This window comes from Schistocerca gregaria, chromosome 3 (assembly GCF_023897955.1).
Source record: "Schistocerca gregaria isolate iqSchGreg1 chromosome 3, iqSchGreg1.2, whole genome shotgun sequence".
NCBI classification, from domain to species: Eukaryota; Metazoa; Arthropoda; class Insecta; order Orthoptera; family Acrididae; genus Schistocerca; species Schistocerca gregaria.
In genome coordinates, this window is record NC_064922.1 from 945513525 (window position 1) to 945535724 (window position 22200).

Consider the following 22200-nt stretch of genomic DNA (forward strand, 5'->3'; position numbering starts at 1 on the left):
TAGATTAAATTCAATTCAGTATGATTTGGTCACAGTCTAACATGACAGTCGCGACACTCACTGCTGTAAAAGTTGTTGCCGTTTGACAGATGGAACTACAGTAGCCCTCCAAGCGGCAGGTAAGGTGAACGTCAGACGCGTCGTAAGTATAATGTTTGTTTACACCCATTTCCTACGTCATTTCCGAATTATTCGAGTTATTTTCTTGCCTCCAAGAGTTTGTGTAGTATCAGAAGGCATATACGTTTCCAAAAATGATTCTAAAATATGCGCAAGTATAGACAAAAACCATGAATAGAGTGGCAAGCGACAACACATTCGTGAAGAAACACTTGTGACATTGGACAGAATTGCAGCTTACCACGTTGATATCAAAAGAATATAAACACGCAGATTCACATGTAAGAAGCACAGACATGTACCTCTACATGCAAAAGCGATCGACAGCTCGTTTATCGTTCTGTAGGCTTACTGTGTTTGTCATTGTCGCCTGTTGCCACAAGTACGACCTTCATCTTTATATTATTCTAAGTGGGACAAGCAACTGCCAAATAGTGGGAGACATATGCTGAAAACATTATAATGAGGTGATTACATTTCACGAAAAACCAAATATTTTAATAATTTTCAAACAATCTGTCTGTAGGCACTTTCTTTGTCCCGTAATAGTTTCGCTTCTGCACATTCTGACACTTCGCACCCTTTTGTAAGACACGAACAGCTGCATTAAATTTAACCACTTCATCATCAAAGCAGGCCTGTGTTGATGATTCACACGAATCTGGCACTGATACATGGAGAGTCGAACTGGCTGCTTCTGTGTCACAGGACTGTTTTACAGCTTTAGACTGACTGTCGAATCTTTGCGGCAGTTTCTCCTTCTCCGTCGCCAGTTGAGGGGGCTTATTTGGAATGTCAGACAGTGTGGGTACTGCATTCCAAACGAGTTTGTTATTGTCTGCGTTCATGAACTGGTTTTGTTCGAAATGTAGCGAACAAAACCTAATGTTATTATACAGGTAAACTGGGTATTTCTGCATAAGGTCTTCTCGTCTGCTATTAACTAACCATTTTCTGCTCCTAAAACGAAACATTTATCATTTATACACATATAGTTTGCAAGTGAATTCTGACGATACAGTTTAGTAACAATATGGTATATACCTCCCAGGATACTTAGGAAACCTAAAAAAGACAGCTGTGTTGTTGCTGCAATTTATTGCGCTACAAACGCTCCCGATGGTAAAAACCATTGTGTAAATCAAAATAAACAATCACTATTCGCTTTCACGATCGCTCCGAACTCACAGTTCAACCTGCCGGCCGCTTGGGGCACTGTAGGCAACGAAATAGAGGCGAAGTGCCGCGTCTGTGATTTGGTTTATCCATAATCGATTATGAGAATAATAACGATTAATCGATTAATTGCAATGTATCGCCCATCGCATGTGCTGTGTTCAAAACAAAACATGAAGCGGGTTGCGGCACTAGTGTGGTACTGAAAATATTTATATTGTGGGGTGTATATACTTATGCGACGAAGTCGTTTCATAATTTGTGACTTCCCAAATGAAGATTTTGTTTACATCAATGAGTGACGATTTATCTGAAGATTTTGTTTCATTTGCGAGGACGTCTCAGTTGCAATCGAGCCCAATTCGTAAGGATGTAACAAGGACCAAGCTTTCTTTTTCACAGCAGAAAGTTCGCAGGCAACTGAAAGCTTCTCAGAGTAGTCTTGACACTGCAAATGCGAAGTTTTCCGATTGTGCTAAGAAAGTAGACAAAAACTTGCAGAAGGGCTGTAAAAAGAACCGTGCACAAAAGAGAGAGACTCCGGATGACGAGCAGCAGTTTTGTCCACTGTGCCAGATGCCTTTGACGTCACTAAATATTTTGCCTGAAGTTCATGTTAGTACATGCTCAGTGGTTTGGGATGATCTCAGAGGTAAGATATACGATTGCCCTCTAAATGTAATAAGATCGAGAAACGTATTTCTTATAAGAGTGGCAATCAGTGTTTTCACTGTTCAAGATAATTTATCTTACAAATATTGCGGAATCCTTGGGATTAAAAAATGTGAAGAAGAATGTATCAAACATTTAACATTAATACAGATACAGTCTCAAAATAAAATGGAAAATTGTTGTTCCAGAAGGCTTTTTTTCTGCCACAAATTGTCGCTAATGGTACACGTTTTACAGAAACAGATGTTTTGAATTATCATTTACAATAATAATTCTTGCATAGTTACGCCACATATTTCATATCTCTCAAATGCAATGGCAGATAACTGAAAAGATTATTACAATCAAGTTAGCGTCCATTAGGAATGTAGATGCACTCAACGACTCTGATGTGTCTTTAGAAAACTATTTCATAGTATTAGTGCATGTCCTAGTACGTCATGCTCCTGTTGTTCAGGCTTCTGTCACAGTTTGTTTCAAGACTACTGCATCTCTAAGAATGTAGTCTTGAGCAAACTGTGACAGATGTCGGAGCAATAGGGGACTCATGTACTAGAACATGCATTGATACTTTGAAATAGTGCATTGATAATGACTAGTCACTAGCCGAAATCTAGATTTGCTTAATAATATCGTGAACCTGTTTAGCTGTATGGTACATGCTTGCCTCCCATGCAGCAGACCTGGTTTCGATCCCCGGCCGGGTTGGAGATTTTCTCTGCTCATGGACTGGGTGTTGTGTTGTCCTCACCATTTTATCTTCATCACCGGCACACAAGTTGCCCAATGTGGCATTGATTGAAATAAGACTGGCATTTGGTGGCCGAACTTCCCTGGATGGGAACTGCCGGCCAAGAATTCAATGTGCTCATTTCATTTCATGAAAGTAAAAGACGACTGATTGCTGTGCTCCATCATTTTGAAATCTTATTACCAACTCGTAAATATTCCAACTAATTGCTGTTTTCGAGATAGTAGTCTTCCTTGGAGACCTATTATAAACGTTAAGCTACATATATTGCCTCTCACAGTTAATATCGGCTGGAAGAAGATTGCTTTCAGTAACAAAAATATAGTGATAGGGCTATCATCTTCAACAAAAGATTGTCACAAGCCCATAATCTTTAAAGCAGATATTTGAAATTATTGATGAACCTGATATACTTTAGTCAACAACCTTTGGATCCTTGTGCATTTTTAGGGCTGTAGTTTGTTTGTTAGATTTGATATTATCTTAAGCCGGAAAGGAACCAAATTTAAAATATACTGGGTGATGCCTAGCACATAGGTCCACGGGTCTTTCAGTGACATAGCTGTGCTAACTGTGACATAAAATGTTCTGAAGCTTTTGCTGTAGTCAGTGTCTGACTTATTGTCCACTTCATGACTGGTTGTGTACCAGCAGACCAAATGTAATGAAACCACTGAAGATGCATGCTTGATTGTTGTTAGTGTTACTAACATAGTTTATTTATCTGAGGATCATTGTATGATGTTATAGAATTAGTAAATTTAATACAAGAGAAACATAAATCATATGTGTGTATATGACTATATCTGGAGAAGAGAGATGGAAAACAGTGTAAGAGAATGCTCAGTCTCGACACAGCAGGAGTAGTGTTTAATTGATCATGGAGATAAATTGGAAGAGTTGTTGAGGACCAGGGTAGAAAGATATTTTTGAGATATGTGTTTGGGTCAGGCTCCTTATACTTGAAAATTTACTAAAATGGAAAGGTGGGGGGCCAGAGGGAAGTAAGCAGTGTGTGTGAGATGAACGATGGGATAAAACTCCTTGTAGTCCCTCTTCTTATCTCCCCCCCCCCCAAACCAACGAAACCTCGAGTCGACAGAAGCGTTCGATCCCACGCGTAGGTTTGGACCCGTGACGTATGGGTGTTGTCGTGTGTGACGTATTGACGGCGCAGAGTTTGGTTTGTGAGTGTGGCATGTTTGTAGATGTCCTGTTGTGGTTTGTTGTGCTCTCTGGTGGTATGTTCAGGGTTTTTGTTTGTGTGGTGTAATGGGCTCAGTTTGCTTTTGCTCATTATCCAGAATTGTTTGAGTGTTGGCAGTGTTTGTAATGGAATTTGTTTCAGTGAGTTAATGATTTTGTGTGGAGGTTAATTTAGTGTTGTTCACTGTACAGCATGTGGTAATTTTAGTAAAATTAATCGGTTGTTGCTTTTGTTCAGGAATGGATATGACGGACAAAATTAACAGTGCGCAGGTCAAGGGAAGTGTTCGATCCCAATGTATGGCTGTGTATGTTGATATTGGTATCGGGAGATGTTTTTTAGCTATATAGGCCACGGGAAGTGTTTGATCCTAATTTATGGGATTGGGAGCTGCTGTTGAGCTATATAGCTCAAGGGAAGTGTCCGATTCCAGATGATATTGTGTTTAGTGGTATTTGGGAGTTTTGTGATGTCGGTTTTTTTCGTCGTTTTGTGTGGTTTTGTATGGGGGTGGTTGTCTAAGTTTGTTTATATTTATTTTGCCCCCCACCCAAAAACACCCCATTTCCCGCGCTTGTCCCGTTAGTGTCATTAAGCTTTTTGTGGAAAGTGTGTGTGTGTGTGTTTGTTTTGTGATGTATTTTCGTCCTCATAATGTGTATGTACCGACTTTATATGCACCATATAGGAATTGTGGTTTATGGTCGTTTCCGCCATATTTGTGACGTCATGGGTCAAAACATATGGGCGGGATCGGAGGCTTCCGTATTTACCAAACCTCACCACCACACACACATTCATACACATGTTTGATACCTCTCTCCATTCCCACTTTGGTTTCATTGTTTAGGAGCATTTGACTCCCTCGCACTTTTTGCTCTTTTCTTGATGGTCTCCTGAATTATACCACCTCTGTACCTCCATGAACAGTTTTCATTTTCCTGCATCACAGTGGTCCCTTTTTTTCTAGTGATGATTTGCTACATTGTCCTCTACCTACTAATAGTCATTGTCCCATCTTTACCCTTGCCCTTCGCTTCCTAACACCATTATCCACCTTACCAACTACCACCAAGGTAAACACTCATACAATGATTGCACAGCACGAGGACTGAGTGAGTGAGTGTGCATGTCGCTGTTAGACAAAGCGTACAAAGTAGCTTGTTGAAATTTGTTAGATTGTTCTTCACCCAGATCTAGTGGTCATTTTATCTTGAAATGCTAGATACATACCCCTCAAGTTGCTCCATCGCTTGGATGAAATACTCAAATTTCTGATTCATTTCCAGTTAACAGTATTCGCTATTTGAATATGGATAGTTCAGGAGATCCCAAGGGAGCATCTAGAGACTCTCATCTGGTATGTTCAGTTTTTTCTTATGGACATATTCTATGTGTACATTTTCACCATTACAGAAGAAATTGAAGGCACAGGATTTTTAAGACTCTGTAGTTTTGTCTAAATCCTTGGGTGTCCTTTTAGCTTGGACCCAAGCTTTCTGAATGTATTACCTAATAATAAAATAAATTTCAGAGTTTTGGATTTATTTTGTTTATATTGAACAGATGAATGATTGCCAATTGTTCCTTTGCTTAATGTGAATATCCATTTCATACTTGTTTGTTGTTCCAAAATACTTAATGGCAAAAATTGATATCAATATTGTGAAATTTCAGTCACTATATTAACTTTAAACTTTTTTGTTTGTTTGTTTTCAGTTAGTCAAGTCGTAATGTATCAACCTGTTGATACCATCCCTTTGTTTTACTCTTTTTCAGAATGTCCCCAAGGAAAGGAGTGTAGTGAAACAAGCATTTTTCACTTTAAAGACTTTTCCCACAAATTATTGGCAGAAATTCGAGCAACAGTCATTGACTACAATCGTCGCCTATCGAAAGATGATTTGTGCGATGTGGGCAGAAGTCAGTTGTCGGCCAGTAAGAGGATAATATCAGAGACCAGTACTGAGAGTTCTTTAGATTTATTTTCGGATGAGGGAGATGAAGGAGGCTGTATTGAGCAAACAACTTATCGAGCTGCCTGTGTAAATGCTGCTTCAGATGGGAGGAAAGAAGTATCAGTTTCTTCTTCATCACAGTCAACATATTTTGAAGCTGATGTTGATAATGGCAATGTCGATACTAGTGAATCAGTAGCAGATTTTAACAAAACAAATCATACAAAAAGTATCTCGTCCAAGCATTTTGAAGGAAATAGTTCTACTAAAGTGCCCTCAGAACGATTTATACACCATAATGACCGAACAACTAGCAGAACAGATGTTTTTTCGGGTTCTGATGAATCGTCCAAATCTGTTTCAATTCTCAAAGTTTCTTCACCTGTTGAACAACTTTCCAAAAACCCATTCAAAGTTAAAAAGCCTAGTAACATCTTGAGAAACTTGAGTGGTGGTAAGGACAATCAGTTTTCAGGTAATCTGGAAGATCATCAGTCAGTGGAAGCTGCATTGGTGGATACTGAAAAAGAAATTTCAACTTGCGACAGTTCCAATAGTCTGAAATCAAATACAGTGGGCCTGAGCTGTGATGAAGACAGTGGTAGTTCTGCAATAACTGATAAAACAGAAATTTTTGTTCAGAAAAGTCTTCAGTTTAAAGGTAGCATTAAATTTAAAGGCAAATGTGACAGTGCTGATACCACCAATGTTAAAAGTCCAGTTAAGTCTAAGACTATTCCATGCAATTGTGTCCATGAGATCACTTCTGAAGTACCTTCTGTAGAAATGGAGATTAATTCACCAAAGAAGTCCCTAGTAAGTCCTGTCAAAGTTCATCTTACTTACAACAAAACTGGGTGGCAAGGTCTCGGCATTGATACTGTCCCTGGAACTTTACTTGATGAGGTAAGACAACATTTTTGACAAACAAATCTAAGTTTTGTTATTTTTAGATTGATCGGAAAACTAAAATAGAGTGTGTGGGCATGTAACAGATGCGCATTGCCATAAAACTGTGTGTGCGGTAACTTAATTATGTGTTAGTTTGTTGTATTACTGTGTTTTTATGCTTTTTGTGACTATTCTTTGCTCATTATGAAACACTGATATCTCTAGTTAATTGAACTGTGTACATAAACAGTACTACACCATCCACCCTTATGGAATTTATTCGAGTTAAGTCAAGTTTCACTTTTGCTGCAATCCAGCTCATTTGTGATATAAAGTATATTATTGGGAAGTAATTAAAAATGTGACAAGTGACAATATGTAGTATAAGGAAACAAAAGAAAGTGAAAAACAGTATTTGCTAAAACAAAATACCACTGTCTTAATGAAATTCACTAGACTGTTGTGCATCATGCCAGCAGCTACAGTCCTGTAAAGTCAACAGCAATTCCCTTATTTGTTAAGTGTGTTGATTCACTTGCTCATCAAAGATTAAGGATATGTTAAAACTTCCTAAATTTTGAAAGATGGATGATTAAATTGCAGGTCACAACTTACCAAATAACTGGTTAGGAAACTGATACAACAAAGTGTCATGCTATTAGTTACAAAAGTATATTGTTATTAGGCTGAGAAATAATCAATGTGACCACTATCTGAAGCTACAGAATTTGAGAGACAGGGAAGTCATTTGGAAGTTACTTTCTATTTTATTTATACCATTTATGTGTTTAATATATTAGGTTGGTGGATAAGTTTGTTGTGTTTTTCCCTAAGTTTAATAAACACAACAGGTAACACATAATAGAGACTTTAGTCATAAATAATATATTCTCCTTCACTATTTACAACAGTCTGCCAATATTGGGGTAACTTTCCAATTCCATTATTGCAGAAATCACATGGTTTTGAGGTGAAGAACTTGTCAAGCCATATTAGGATCAGATTTTCATCTGGAAAAGAAGTTCCTTGAAGGTTGTTAGACAAAGAGCAGAAAAAGAAAAAGTCTGAGGCCTAAAAATCAGGTGAATAAGTTGGGTACGGAATGATTTCCCAACCCAGCTCCCGTATAGTGTTTTTTTGTCAATCTAGCAGAGTGTGAGAGGGCGTTATTGTGGAGTAGCATCACTTAGTGCAGCCTTCCTGGTCATTGTTCTTGGATTCCATCTGCAAGACGTCTCAGCTGATTACAGTAAATGTCAGCAGTGATAGTTACACCTCGGGGAGGCAATTCGTAGTACACCACACGATCCCCGTTCCATCAGATGCTTGACTACATCTTTTGAGGATGTGTGTCCGCCTGCTTAGCTGGGTGGTAATGTGCTTGTCTCCAATGCAAGCGGGAATGGGTTCGATTCCTGGCCAGGTTGGAGATTTTGTCTGCTCGTGGACTGGGTGTTGTGTTGTCCTCATCATCATTTCATCCTTATCACTGGCACACAAGTCGCCCAGTGTGGTGTCGAATGAAATAAGACTTGCACTTGGCGGCCGAACTTCCCCGAGTGGGGCCTCCCGGCCAACGATGCCATAAGCTCATTCCCATTTCCATTGTGGATGAGTGCAGTTCTATGTAGGGGAAGTTGCTGATTTGTTGGGGCTCAACCGTTCCTTTCTTTTTGTCATGTTAGCATAAAGACACCATTTCTTGTCACCAATAATGATACAGGGTAGGAATGGCCAGTGTTGCTCATGAGCCAATTGATAACGAACTAGCAGAGATTTACATATGGCCACCTGCTGACTTTTGTGATTTTGGCTTAGAGCATGTGATACCCTTATACCCGATTTTTGAACCTTCTCCGTTGCATGAAAATTTGTACAATATTGGAATGATTGCAATTCATTACATTTACCAGTTCTTGGGTACGGTGACGCAGATCATTGTGGATTAGTGCATTTAAATGAACGTCATCAAACTGCGAAGGTCTTCGTGAACGTGGAGAGTAACTGATGTCAGAACGACCCACCTTAAAATGAGAAAAACACTTTCTTGCCATGCTGTGTCCACCGGCATTATCTCAATACAAGGCAAAACATTTCTGGCTGCTTCCGCTGCTGTCACTCCACTGTTGAACTCAAACAGAAGAATATGTCGGAAATATTCTGGTTTCTCCACTTGGCTCTTCATTTTCTAGCATCTGTCGCTCTACTCACATCCCAAATGACAAAATGACAATATGTAAACTCAAACATCAACTGTGAACTACAAATAAAAGTGACAGTTGATAAATAAGCTCATAGCAACTGGAATACCACCATGCAAAGCAAAAAACACTATGAACTTACGCATCAACCTAATAATATTGGCAAGCTGTGGGTGGAATGAAGGTAAATCACTCACATTATATAGTTGAACAATCAACATGAACATGAGTATGACTGAAATCAAAGATTGCCATTAAACTTTGAACGATGTTTTTTATGTGCTTGTTGACCATTGGCTGAACTGAAGAATGTGGTACCACCCGATGGCCTTGATGCCTGATGTCATCAAGATGGTGGACACCACGAAACTTACACAATATGGTGAAGATCACTCATTACAGACAAGGATAATATGAAAAATATTTGTTTGCAGAAGTAACATCAAACTTACGGGACAACTGCGGGAATTAGAGAGTTTTGAGTGGAAACAAACTAAGTATACATCATTCCTAATAATGAAGACATACCAGAACAAATGTTAATGCAAAAAACAAGCACACAAAATCCTTAACAATCAAAAAGACCATAACTCAAAACCAGAACAAAAACTAGTATTGGAAGTTTCCATTGATGTAGTCGTGCAAGGCATCTCTGCCACTATTCTTCATTGCTGCTGGCTCTGCTGTCCCCCTATCCACAGGGCCCCCCTAATCATCGGCCACTACTGTGGTGGACCGAGGATGTTGCAGTTACTGACCAGGACCACCAATGGGCGCTGCAGCAATTTAAGTGACACCCGTCACAAACCACCCTCCTCACTTTTAAGTGTCTCCGTGATAAGGCTCATTACCTTATTAAGTGGAGGAAAAGAGGAACGCTGGGAGCGCTATGTTTTCTCCCTGGGAATGTATGCCTCTTCATCGCAAGTTTGGTCAAAGTTCCCTAGCCTTCTGGGCCACCAGCAACAGTCAACTGTTCAGGGTCTGAACCTCCAAGGTGCTTTGTGCACTGATCAATCATTCCTTGCAGAACATCTCGCGACACACTTTTGTGATGGCATCGTCGTCCTCTTCCTACTCTACTACCTTTCTCCGGCAGAAACGCAGAGTTGAAAAGACCTCCCCTCTGTTTCATACCGCACCGTGTTGAGTCCTATAATGCACCTTTCGCTGAATGGGAATTGGTGCAGGCTCGTAGCTCTGCACGAGACACAGCCTCAAGGCCGGATTCCATCCACAAACAGATGGTCCAACACTTGGACGTTCCCAAAGGCCACAGTTCCTTAGGGTCTTCAACCACATTTGGCTCATGGGCGCTTTTCCGTCACAACGGCGAGACAGTAGAGTTGCCCCAACTTTAAGCCTGGGAAAAACTCAACATCTCGCGACATCTACCGCCCCATTTGCCTTACGATTGTACTTTGTAAACTGCTCAGAAGGATGGTCAACTTCAGATTATGTTGGTTACTCAAATCTCGGGGCCTTTTGTCCGTGTTTCAGTGTGGCTTCTGGGCAGGGCGATCTCCAACTGACCATTTACCCTGATTGGACTCAGCCATCCGACGGGCTTTTACTCACCGGTGGCACCTCGTCGCAGTCTTCTTTGACCTCATAAGGCATATGACATGGCTTTCGTTACCCTCCATGAATGGGTTCTGTGGCCCCTTCCAATTTTTATCCACGAGTTTTTATCTTACCAGCTCTTCCGGGTTTGAGTTGGCACTTCACTTAGCGTCCCTCAGGTTCTGGAGAATGGTATCCCACAGGGTACTATGCTGAGTGTCACACTCTTCCTCATTGCCATCAATGGCCTTGCAACCTCTATTGGGCCTCTGGTTAACCCGGCGTTGTATGCTGACGATTTTTGCATCTGTTGCGGCTCCCACTCGGTAGCGTCTGCTGAGTGCCAGCTCCAAGGTGCTATCCGACGGGCCTCTGCGTGAGCCACCACCCACGGCTTCCAGTTTTCTCCCTGCAAAATGCGGGTTATGCAATTTTGTTGTCGACCCACAGTACAACCTGACCCAGAACTTTATTTAGGCAACCAGCTTCTCGATGTTGTAGCACAGTCCTGTTTCTTGGGCCTTATTTTTGATAACAAGCTGACATGGCTGCCCCACATTCGCCACCTAAATACCACATGTATGCAGAAGCTTAATGTTCTCTGCCTCCTGGCCTGCACATCTTGGGGTGCAGACCATTCCACTCTTCTCCTTCTGTACCATGCTCTGGTCTCGTCTAGACTAGATTACGGTAGTCAGGTTTATAGCTCAGCAACTCTTTCCGCTTTTAAACTCCTTGACCTTGTCCGTCATTGTAGGATGCGTCTGGCTGTTGGTGCCTTCCACACCAGTCATGTCGATAGTCTCCTCACAGAAGTCGGGATTCCCCCTCTACACATACAATGGAGCCCACTCCTCGTCCCTTACGCAATCGCCATTCGCCAGTTCCCTGACGATCGTGTGTGCCCTGTGTTCTTCCCGAATGAGGGATGTCTCCCTCCTAACACCCACCCGTGGGTGGCATTGCCAGTTGGCATGCATCTCACTTACCTCTGTCAGGGTCTCCATCTCCACTCACTGGACTGCATCCGGTGTCTTTCCTCATCCCCCCCCCCCCCTCCCGCCCTGCAAGTTGGATGGTGCCTAAACCACAGATTAGAACTGATCTATTCTAGGGTGCGAAGGTCTCTGTTGCTCCTGTGGTTTGTAGTTTACCGGTGTCTTATATGTGCTGTCCTTGCAGAGTTCCAGGGTGCCACCATCCTTTACACTGATAGTTCTAAGACTATTGATAAGGTGGGATATGCTTTCACATCTCCTACTGGCTTCGAGCACCACTTAATGCTGGGATCTGCTATCCATGACCTCCTGTCAGCCCTTCAGCGTGCCGCCTATTCAGTCATCTTTCTCTGGGTCTCAAGTCATGTGGGCATCCCAGGGAATGAATTGTCTGACCCTTTGGCTAGAGAAGCAGACACTTACGCCCCATTTACTTTCACGATTCCAGCTGCAGATCTACATCAAATCTCTCTTTGCCCAACAGTGGAATGCCATCTGGACTGCTACTGCTCATAGTAACAAACTCAGTAATAAACTCAGCACAAACAAGGAGTCTACTGCAGTTTGACGTTCTTCTTTCTGCTCCTCTGGGAAGGAGTCCACGGTTTTATGCCATTTACGCATTGGTCGTACCTTTCTCGCCCATTGTTTGTTCCTACGTAACGACCCACCCCCACAGTGTGGTTGTGGAGCCAAACTGATATCTCACATATTGGTGGAATGTCCCCTTCTTTCGGCCCTTCATGTTAAGTATGGTCTTTCCGAATCCTTAACTTTAAGATTAGCATTCGATCCACGGATGGTTGACCTGGTCCTCAGTTTCCTCCGTGAAAGTGGTTTTTTATTTCCAGATATAAGGTTCTCCTTTAGTTTTGGAGCGTGGGTGGGGTGATTGCGATTCGGACTCCTTTTGCAGTCTTCTCGGTCTGTGGCCCATGACCACCCCCCACCCCCCTTTTTTTCCTCTTTGTCGATTTTGTTTCACCTTTTATGCTTTTGCTGTGTGTTTTTAATGTTCATTATTTTATAATTTGACTTCCCTGACTGGATCCGTCCACTTTTAGCAGACCCTCATTCTTCGGCAATTCACTTTGAAATTGCGGGACTGATGACCTCGCCATTTTATCCCATATCCCTCTCAATCTATCAATCGATCAATGAATCAGCCTCTTGTCATGCTGATGATGTTGAAGATGTTAAAGCAGTTTTCTTCAATGACACAGCCTGTCCTCCAGTGTGTGTCTGCCTGCAGCCACACATGATTCACCAAGCACCTGCAGTATGCCATTTGTGCATGTCCCGTATCTAGCACACTTATTAATTTTTATGTATCCTGGATCCACACAACAGCAATTAAGTGGCAGTATCACTGCACTGTACGAAAATCGCTATGCCTTGTATATTTGAACCAACGATCTCCATCTTACTGCCTTAGTTCTATGTACAACAGGGGGTAGGCCAAACAGACCTTTTCCCCTTATTTAGACATATAATTCTTAAAGAAACTTACCTTGGACACATGCCTGCTGTAGATCCTTATAACTGGCATTTAGCAACTGTACAGTTATTTGTTAAAAATTCAAGCAAGTTTCTTAAGAACTAGTTTACAATTTTTTTATTCTGTGACACACACAGACACACATGAACTAGCACAAACTCAAGGCAAAATCATCAGTTTCACAGGTGGTATTTGAAAAAATGTCGTAGTGCCGTGGCCCACTTAGCCTCCACAAGCTTGGCTTAAGGGCAGACCTAAAGCAGCAAGAATTTTTGATTAGATCTTCCTTAGTCTGACACAACTACCACTCCTTTTGATGTAGGTATAAACGTTGCTTCTTCCCCAAGCATCGGCATAAGAATGGCAACCAGAAATCATGTCTCTGGCCGTCAGTTGCAGTTACTCACTGAGAGCATTCATTTCATAACAGAGTCATTGCTCTGGTTGAAGATAGTGGGTTTTCAGCTAGAGTAGTTGGGAGGAGATATGGTGTGCCACCTACCTTTGCAAAGAGTTAATGGAGGAATTATTTTGAAACAGACAGTGTCAACAGAGTTCTTCCTCAGGCAGGAAGAGACTGAAAACACACCAGGACTGAGAGCCTGTGTGTAAGAGCCGACTGTTCCCCTTCCTAAATATGAAGGAGTTACAGCAAGAGAGCAACTTCCTCAAGTACAGTGACAGAGTTAGCCAAAGGCTGAGGGAAAATGCACTGCACACACAAAGATCTTCTGTGTAACAGGAACTCTGAGAGAAAAGTATTTTATACCAGCTGGCATTTGTGGATCTCTTCCTCAATGCAACATCAAAAGCTGATGAGAAGGTTTTCCAATGCCCCAAGAGTGATTTAAAGTTTGGGAGGGACAAGAAATCATGAAGAATGATGGAACTCTTGATAGTGGGCAGTACACCCTTGTAGTGAAGAATGTGATGCTTCTTTCAGTGTGAATGCTATACACTGTAGGAAAAAATGATTTTTTGTTTAGTATTATTGACCGAGAGATCCCGTTTGGGATGTTTGGCTGTTTGGTGCAAGCCATATTACTTTATGCCACTCCGGCAATTTGTGTATCTATGATGAGGACAGAACACGCGCCCCCTCTCCCCTCCCCCCTTTCCACATACACACACACGGCATCTGGAATGGAGAAAAGATCTCTCTTGTGAGTGTAGTTCTGCATTCATTCAGCAGCAACTATCCAACAAGGGCTTCAGCATCATCGACTGGCTGCCAAAGGCTGCTGATATGAATCCAGTGGCGAACATTTGAGATGAGGTAGCACGAAAACTGTCAGATAACTGGCCACAAAACCAATGAGCTACATCTGATTCCCTTTGAGATTGTGTTCTTGAAGCATGTGAGCTAGTTGTCTCTTCTAGCAATTATGTTTGACTCCTCGTGGAGTCCATGTGAAGACACATGGTTAAAGTCAGAAATAATGGGAGATTCTAGACAAGATAGAGCATTTTCTTTATTTATTCTCGCAACCCATTTTCTGTCAGTGAGAGCTGGTGAAGATTACTTGGTGATACAGAAGTGTCAAACCTGAGATGATTAAATATGAGTTAGTTTCCCTTTAAGTTATCTTTTTAATTGAAACAAATTTCTTTTAAATATGTTTTAAAAATATATTATTAGGTCTACAACTTTTCTTCAACCGTTTTGCAGTAGGTGACAATAGCTGCACGTGTTAGGTTGAAAGCATCATACTGTAAGGCATTTGTAAACTTAATACCATCGAAGTATTGATGCAGTAGTTGATAGACTTTACTGTTTTGGAATGCTACAAGGGTTTAGATCAAACAATGAGTGGTACCTAATTTTGCAAACTTCTACATAACGTAGCTATCTGCTCTAATAATTGTGCCTCGATGATTCCCATGTCAGCATTGTGATGACCTAGTAGAGAAGTTAACATCAAACCATTAGGTAATAACTAAAGAAAAAACAACACTGACTGTGAGGCATTACTTTGCAATATGACTCACACTCAACGAGATAAGCCCCTTATTACTATTTCTCTTTCTTTTTTTCTCATAACCATGCTGCAAATTGAACAGTTTATTCACAAGAACGTTTTCGCTTTTATGAACATGGTGTCAGCAATGATTGTTTTGTAATTACATGGGTAGAAGTTAATTTGCATTCTTCTGATGATTATAGACTGAGTGACAGCTTTACTTTTGAATTACATATTAAAGACTGTGCTGACAGGGCATTGTGTTCCCCTTTACATGCTCTGCTTTAATTTCTGTATGTCTTTGGAGCACACTTTTCTTGTATTTGCAAATACTGTGCTTTGTTTCTTTGCCCAGTTAGCTTACTGATTTGAAGCTTTATGTTACTTGTAACTTATTTAATTTCTTTGTGGATGTTTGCCTTTTGCAATCAGTGTTCTGTTTTTGTCTTTTCATTTGTGCCCCTCCATTTTGGGGTTATGCCAATGACAGTGTTCTCAAGGAATATCTTCTTTAAGTCTATAAAGATCAAAAATGTGTTAAACTTAACCAGAAACAATCCAAAAAAGGAATCATACCTGATGAATGAGCTTTTCACTTTGCAGTATGCTTAAGAAAGAAAAACAGTGAAACTTCCTGGCAGATTAAAATTGTGTGCCCGACCGAGACTCGAACTCGGGACCTTTGCCTTTCGCGGGCAAGTGCTGCACTATCTGAGCTACCGAAGCACGACTCACACCCCGTCCTCACAGCTATACTTCTACCAGTACCTCACCTCCTACCTTCCAAACTTTACAGAAGCTCTCCCGCGAACCTTGCAGAACTAGCACTACTGAAAGAAAGGATATTGCGGAGTTATTAATCTGCCAGGAAGTTTCATTTCAGTGCACACTCTGCTGCAGAGTGAAAATCTCATTCAAGAAAAACAGTAATAACTGTGACAGCTATTAATTTAGGATTTTCAGCTTCCCATCAGAGTGTTATTAGTATCTGCACTCTATCCCCTAAGACTAGTTACAAAAATGAGAGTAGAAGCCATTGGCTAATACTGTTGATATTTTGGCGCTACATACTGCACTGCTGAGCCCCCACAGGAAAACCATTTGGTCTATAAAAATATTATTCCTGTGACTAGTAAAATTGGCACCATTGCATAATGTATTTGGTTATTTTATGACCATCAATTTACTTCCAGGAATGCCATAAATTTATCCTGCTAAATTCACTTGATATTTTCTTGTCAGTTGCTTGAAATAATCTGAGTGATTTTCAGGTAAGGTGTGACGTTGGGTTGTCAGATTTATGGTTTTGAATCCAGAAAGGTTATTCCACAGAGAAAATAAAACCACTTACATATTTTATATCACAGAGTATCTTTGTTAGCTAAACTATGACAATGACAGAGAATGGACCACAGCATTGGCTCGCCAGTGTAGTGGTAATGTGATCACTGTCTGAAGCAATGGCTGTTTTTGCTCTGGGTTCAAAGCTCACTGGAGGACTTTTATTTTCATGTATTTTTACATTTTTTTAAATTGTCAGACCAAAAGTCAGCAAGGATATTTTAAGGAACTGTCTGCATCGTAAGCCTTCTCATAACCTTTATTACTACATTTTAGAGCTGAAGGTAAAAAGCTTATGAAATTCCTGATTACACACTTAGTAATACCAGCATTTTTCTGCTTTAGCCAACATTATTCCCAAAAAAAGTGTGAATTTTGAATTTTTATCAAATACTGAAAGCCACTTAACAATTTGTTAAGTAAGTAGACAGCACAGTTTTGGCTGTAGTAGATTGAGAGCTTCCTGTGGTGAAGATAAGCAGTAGTTTCAGATAATAGACCCACAGCATATGGGTGGAATGTAAATTATGTTTCTGGGTGTAATCTGATGATGTGCATAGACTGTTCAGTGTTTCAGCTAAACCCTCTGTTCAGAGAGATGTAGCTGAAATGGTAAACAACAGATAAACAAAATCGTATCGTTTGAACCTGTATCATGTTCAGCATGTCTTAAACCAGTTGAAATGCGTAGAGAATATTGTAAAGGTAGACTAACGTCTTCAGTATAGGTCCTGGGAAATCAACCTATCTCCTCATGCTATTGCTCATCAGGTCTTGCTTAAATGAAAAATAATGTGCGTCTCATATAACATAATGGAATGACAAATAGGTATCAAGACATTCAGCCCCACAGTTGGAATTGCCATGCAAGAACTTGATGATATAGTCATTGAGAAGGTGAAAGAACCATAAACCAACAGTTTTAGATGATATGAGAAGTGAATAGATTAAAAATTTATGCACCAAAGGAAGTTCATTGCTATCTTTATTTTTCCCCAAATGACGAAAGAACACCTAACAAACATCATACACTCCTGGAAATGGAAAAAAGAACACATTGACACCGTTGTGTCAGACCCACTATACTTGCTCCGGACACTGCGAGAGGGCTGTACAAGCAATGATCTCACGCACGGCACAGCGGACACACCAGGAACCGCGGTGTTGGCCGTCGAATGGCGCTAGCTGCGCAGCATTTGTGCACCACCGCCGTCAGTGTCAGTCAGTTTGCCGTGGCGTACGGAGCTCCATCGCAGTCTTTAACACTGGTAGCATGCCGCGACAGCGTGGAAGTGAACCATATGTGCAGTTGATGGACTTTGAGCGAGGGCGTATAGTGGGCATGCGGGAGGCCGGGTGGACGTACCGCCGAATTGCTCAACACGTGGGGCGTGAGGTCTCCACAGTACATCGATGTTGTCGCCAGTGGTCGGCGGAAGGTGCATGTGCCCGTCGACCTGGGACCGGACCACAGCGACGCACGGATGCACGCCAAGAACGTAGGAACCTACGCAGTGCTGTAGGGGACCGCACCGCCACTTCCCAGCAAATTAGGGACACTGTTGCTCCTGGGGTATCGGCGAGGACCATTCGCAACCATCTCCATGAAGCTGGGCTACGGTCCCGCACACCGTTAGGCCGTCTTCCGCTCACGCCCTAACATCGCGCAGCCCGCCTCCAGTGGTGTCGCGACAGGCGTGAATGGAGGGACGAATGGAGACGTGTCGTCTTCAGGGATGAGAGTTGCTTCTGCCTTGGTGCCAATGATGATCGTATGCGTGTTTGGCGCCGTGCAGGTGAGCGCCACAATCAGGACTGCATACGACCGAGGCACACAGGGCCAACACCCGGCATCATGGTGTGGGGAGCGATCTCCTACACTGACCGTACACCTCTGGTGATCGTCGAGGGGACACTGAATAGTGCACGGTACATCCAAACCGTCATCGAACCCATCGTTCTACCATTCCTAGACGGGCAAGGGAACTTGCTGTTCCAACAGGACAGTGCACGTCCGCATGTATCCTGTGCCACCCAACGTGCTCTAGAAGGTGTAAGTCAACTACCCTGGCCAGCAAGATCTCCGGATCTGTCCCCCATTGAGCATGTTTGGGACTGGATGAAGCGTCGTCTCACACGGTCTGCACGTCCAGCACGAACACTGGTCCAACTGAGGCGGCAGGTAGAAATGGCATGGCAAGCCGTTCCATAGGACTACATCCAGCATCTCTACGATCGTCTCCATGGGAGAATAGCAGCCTGCATTGCTGCGAAAGGTGGATATACACTGTACTAGTGCCAACATTGTGCATGCTCTGTTGCCTGTGTCTATGTGCCTGTGGTTCTGTCAGTGTGATCATGTGATGTATCTGACCCCAGGAATGTGTCAATAAAGTTTCCCCTTCCTGGGACAGTGAATTCACAGTGTTCTTATTTCAATTTCCAGGAGTGTAGATGGTTTCTTACTTTTGCAGCTTGTGGTGACAAACATAAACACAGAGCTAGTGCAATAAGGCATGCAGGCTCACTGCACGGGGCAACCTTGTTACATTAAGTTAAGTTGCAGATTACTCCCACAGAACCAGAAACATACATTGCTACCAGTCTCCACTTAACTGACTCTACTTAACTCCCAGCTAAAACACTGCATGGTGACAAAAAATCTGAACAAAGGAAATTTCCAGTACCATTTTCAAGGTAAAGAAGATCCAACAGTTACAGGAAATCAGGCACGTCAGATCTCACAGAAACTTTAGCCACTTGAATAAAAAAAGATTTGAATTGTAGCAAAGTCAATATGCAGTAAGGCCATCTATTTCGTTACTCTCATACTCAATTTCATAATTTGGGTAAACATTGGCCAGAATTTTGCTGTCTTTTTCATTCCAATGTATTCATACAAATGATAAAAAAAATGGAAACAAGTAGCTTTGAATTCTGCACCTTCAGATAACCACTTCAGCACTCTAACCATTATGTCGTGAGAAAGACCTCAGAGCAGTCACCTTGAATGCTTGAGTCCATATACCCATCGAAGGTAATTTTGTAGTATTTATCTTCGTTATAAAACAGGTGAAGGTGTCATTTCAAGCTGCAAATGATGAAGATAAGCGATTTTAGAAGAAAGAAAAGTGAATGTTGGTAAAACTGGCTTTCTTTCTTTGTTAAGCCGTGATGGTAGATAGTAAGCCATTGTAAGTGCCTTCTTAAAGCTTGTATAGCCTCTGTGCTTCATATTTCTACATCTACATACATACTCCGCAATCTACCATACAGTGTGTGGCGGGGGGTACCTCGTACCACAACTGGCACCTTCTCTACCTGTTCCACTCCCAAACAGAATGAGGGAAAAATGACTTCCTATATGCCTCTGTACAAGTCCTAATCTCTCTTATCTTATCTTTGTGGTCTTTCCGTGAAATATAAGTTGTACTGCAGTCAGCTTCAAATGCTGGATCTCTAAATTTCCTCAGTAGCGATTCACAAAAAGAGCGTCCCATTTCCTCTAGAGACTCCCACCCGAGTTCCTGAAACATTTCCGTAACACTCGCGTGATGATCAAACCTACCAGTAACAAATCTAGTAGCACACCTCTGAATTGCTTCTATGTCCTCCCTCAATCTGACCTGATAGGGATCCCAAACGCTCGAGCGGTACTCAAGAATAGGTCATATTAGTGTTTTATAAGTGGTCTCCTTTACAGGTGAACCACATCTTCCCAAAATTCTACCAATGAACCGAAGACGACTATCCGCCTTCCTCACAACTGCCGTTACATGCTTGTTCCATTTCATATCGCTGTGCAATGTTACGCCCAAATATTTAATCGACGCTACACTACTAATGGAGTATTCAAACATTACGGGATTCTTTTTCCCATTCATCTGCATTAATTTACATTTATCTATATTTAGAGTTAGCTGCCATTCTTTACACCAATCACAAATCCTGTCCAAGTTATTTTGTATCCTCCTACAGTCACTCAATGACGACTCCTTCCCATACACCACAGTATCATCAGCAAACAGCCACACATTGCTATCCACCCTATCCAAAATATCGTTTATGTAGATAGAAAACAACAGCAGACCTACCACAGTTCCCTGGGGCACTCCAGATGATACCCTCACCTCTGATGAACATATATCACATATACATATAGTAGTACATGCACATATATATAGCATATTTGATGGTATTCAGATGCTGTCATGGTAATTCAAACACCATTTCGGGTCCGTAATCAGTGCGATGAATCAAGCAATCCTTAGCACAAGTAGCATAGGCGAATACTGAGTGAGCGTTGTATTTCTTACACATCCTGTTTCTGACATCACACGCTGGCCCAGTTTCATGCTTTTACTGCCAAATGGTCTGATTTTTTCTGTCATTTTGTCTATAGTGAACTGGTTTAGTTTCTCTGCTGTTAAGTACACACTCTTCAAACTTAAGCAGTAGACCACATGGTGATGCATAATACCTCTCTTGCAGTGTCTTCAACGAGATTTGGAGGAGCATCTTCATGACGCTTACACACTTACTAAATGAAGCTGTACGTTTCCTGGTGTTTCTTCCAGTGAATCTCAGTCTGGCATCTGCCTTACCCACCGTTAATTTTATATGATCGTTTCACATCAGATCACTCTGTACACATGTTCCTAGACATTTTATGGAAGTAACTGCTTTCAGTTGTTGTTCTGCAATTGTGTAGTCATAAAATGAAGGTCTTTCTGATTGCCACTCCCTGCGCCAAGTGTCAATCCTCTGGAGATCTTCCTGCATTTCAGTACAGTTTTGTAATGCTGTGACTTCTCTGTATACAACAGCATTATTTACAAAAAGCCTCATGGAACTTCCAACATTATCTACCTGGTCATTTATATATTACATTAAACACAATGATCCTATAAAACGCCCATGGAACACATCCAAAGCTACTTTTATGTGTGAAGACTTATCTCCAGTGAGAATGACTTGCCATGTTCTCTTTGCTAGAAATTCTTCAATCCAATCGAATTGTTGGTCTGATACTTCATACACATGTATTTTGTTCATTAGACAGCATTGCAGTACTCTATTGAACACCTTTTTATGTATTTATTTACATGTCAAGTTCCGTAGGACCAAGTTGAGGAGCAAGTCTCCAAGGTCATGGAACATGTCAGTACATGAAATTACAACATAAAAGTAATAACAGATAAAAATAAAATGTTTATGAAACAAAACAAAAAAAAAAATAATCAAGCTATAAGTTCAGGTAAACACAATCAACTATACAACATAAGAATCAGCTTAATTTTTCAAGGAACTCCTCTACAGAATATAAGGAGTGACCCATGAGGAAGCTCTTCAGATTTGATTTAAAAGCACATGAATTACTGCTAAGATTTTTGAATTCTTGTGGTAGCTTATTGAAAATGGGTGCAGCAGTATACTGCACACTTTTTTGCACAAGAGTTAACGAAGCCCAATCCAAATGCAGGTTTGCTTTCTGACGAGTATTAACGGAGTGAAAGCTGCTTATTCTTGGGAATAAGCTGACATTGTTAATAGGAAATGACAGTAAAGAATATATATACAGAGAGAGGCCAGTGTCAAAATATATAGACTGGTGAACAGGGGTCGACAAGAGGTTCACGAACTTACACGACTTATTGCCCAAACCACCTACTTCTGAGCCAAAAATATCATTTTAGAATGGAAAGTGAAGGAGCACAGCACATACCTGGGTGCCTGTATCAACTGCTTTCTGGGTCTTGTGGTCAAACAGAGCAAGCTGGGTTTCACACAGTTGTTGTTTCTGGAGTCCATGTTGATTCCTAAAGAGGGGATTTTCAATCTTCGGATATTTCATAATAAAAGA

The 22200-nt window shown here is 41.4% G+C and overlaps 1 protein-coding gene across 1 annotated transcript in view; it reads left to right on the forward strand.

Moving 5' to 3' along the window:
• Positions 1 to 1415: 1415 nt before the first annotated feature.
• LOC126355876 (DNA cross-link repair 1A protein-like) overlaps positions 1416 to 22200 on the forward strand; it is a 60740-nt gene continuing 39955 nt past the window's right edge. The window contains exons 1-2 of the mRNA XM_050006376.1: positions 1416 to 1948; positions 5706 to 6790. Of these exons, the coding sequence (XP_049862333.1) occupies positions 1570 to 1948; positions 5706 to 6790 (1464 nt within the window). The 5' untranslated portion in view covers positions 1416 to 1569. The remainder of the gene's footprint in view (positions 1949 to 5705; positions 6791 to 22200) is intronic.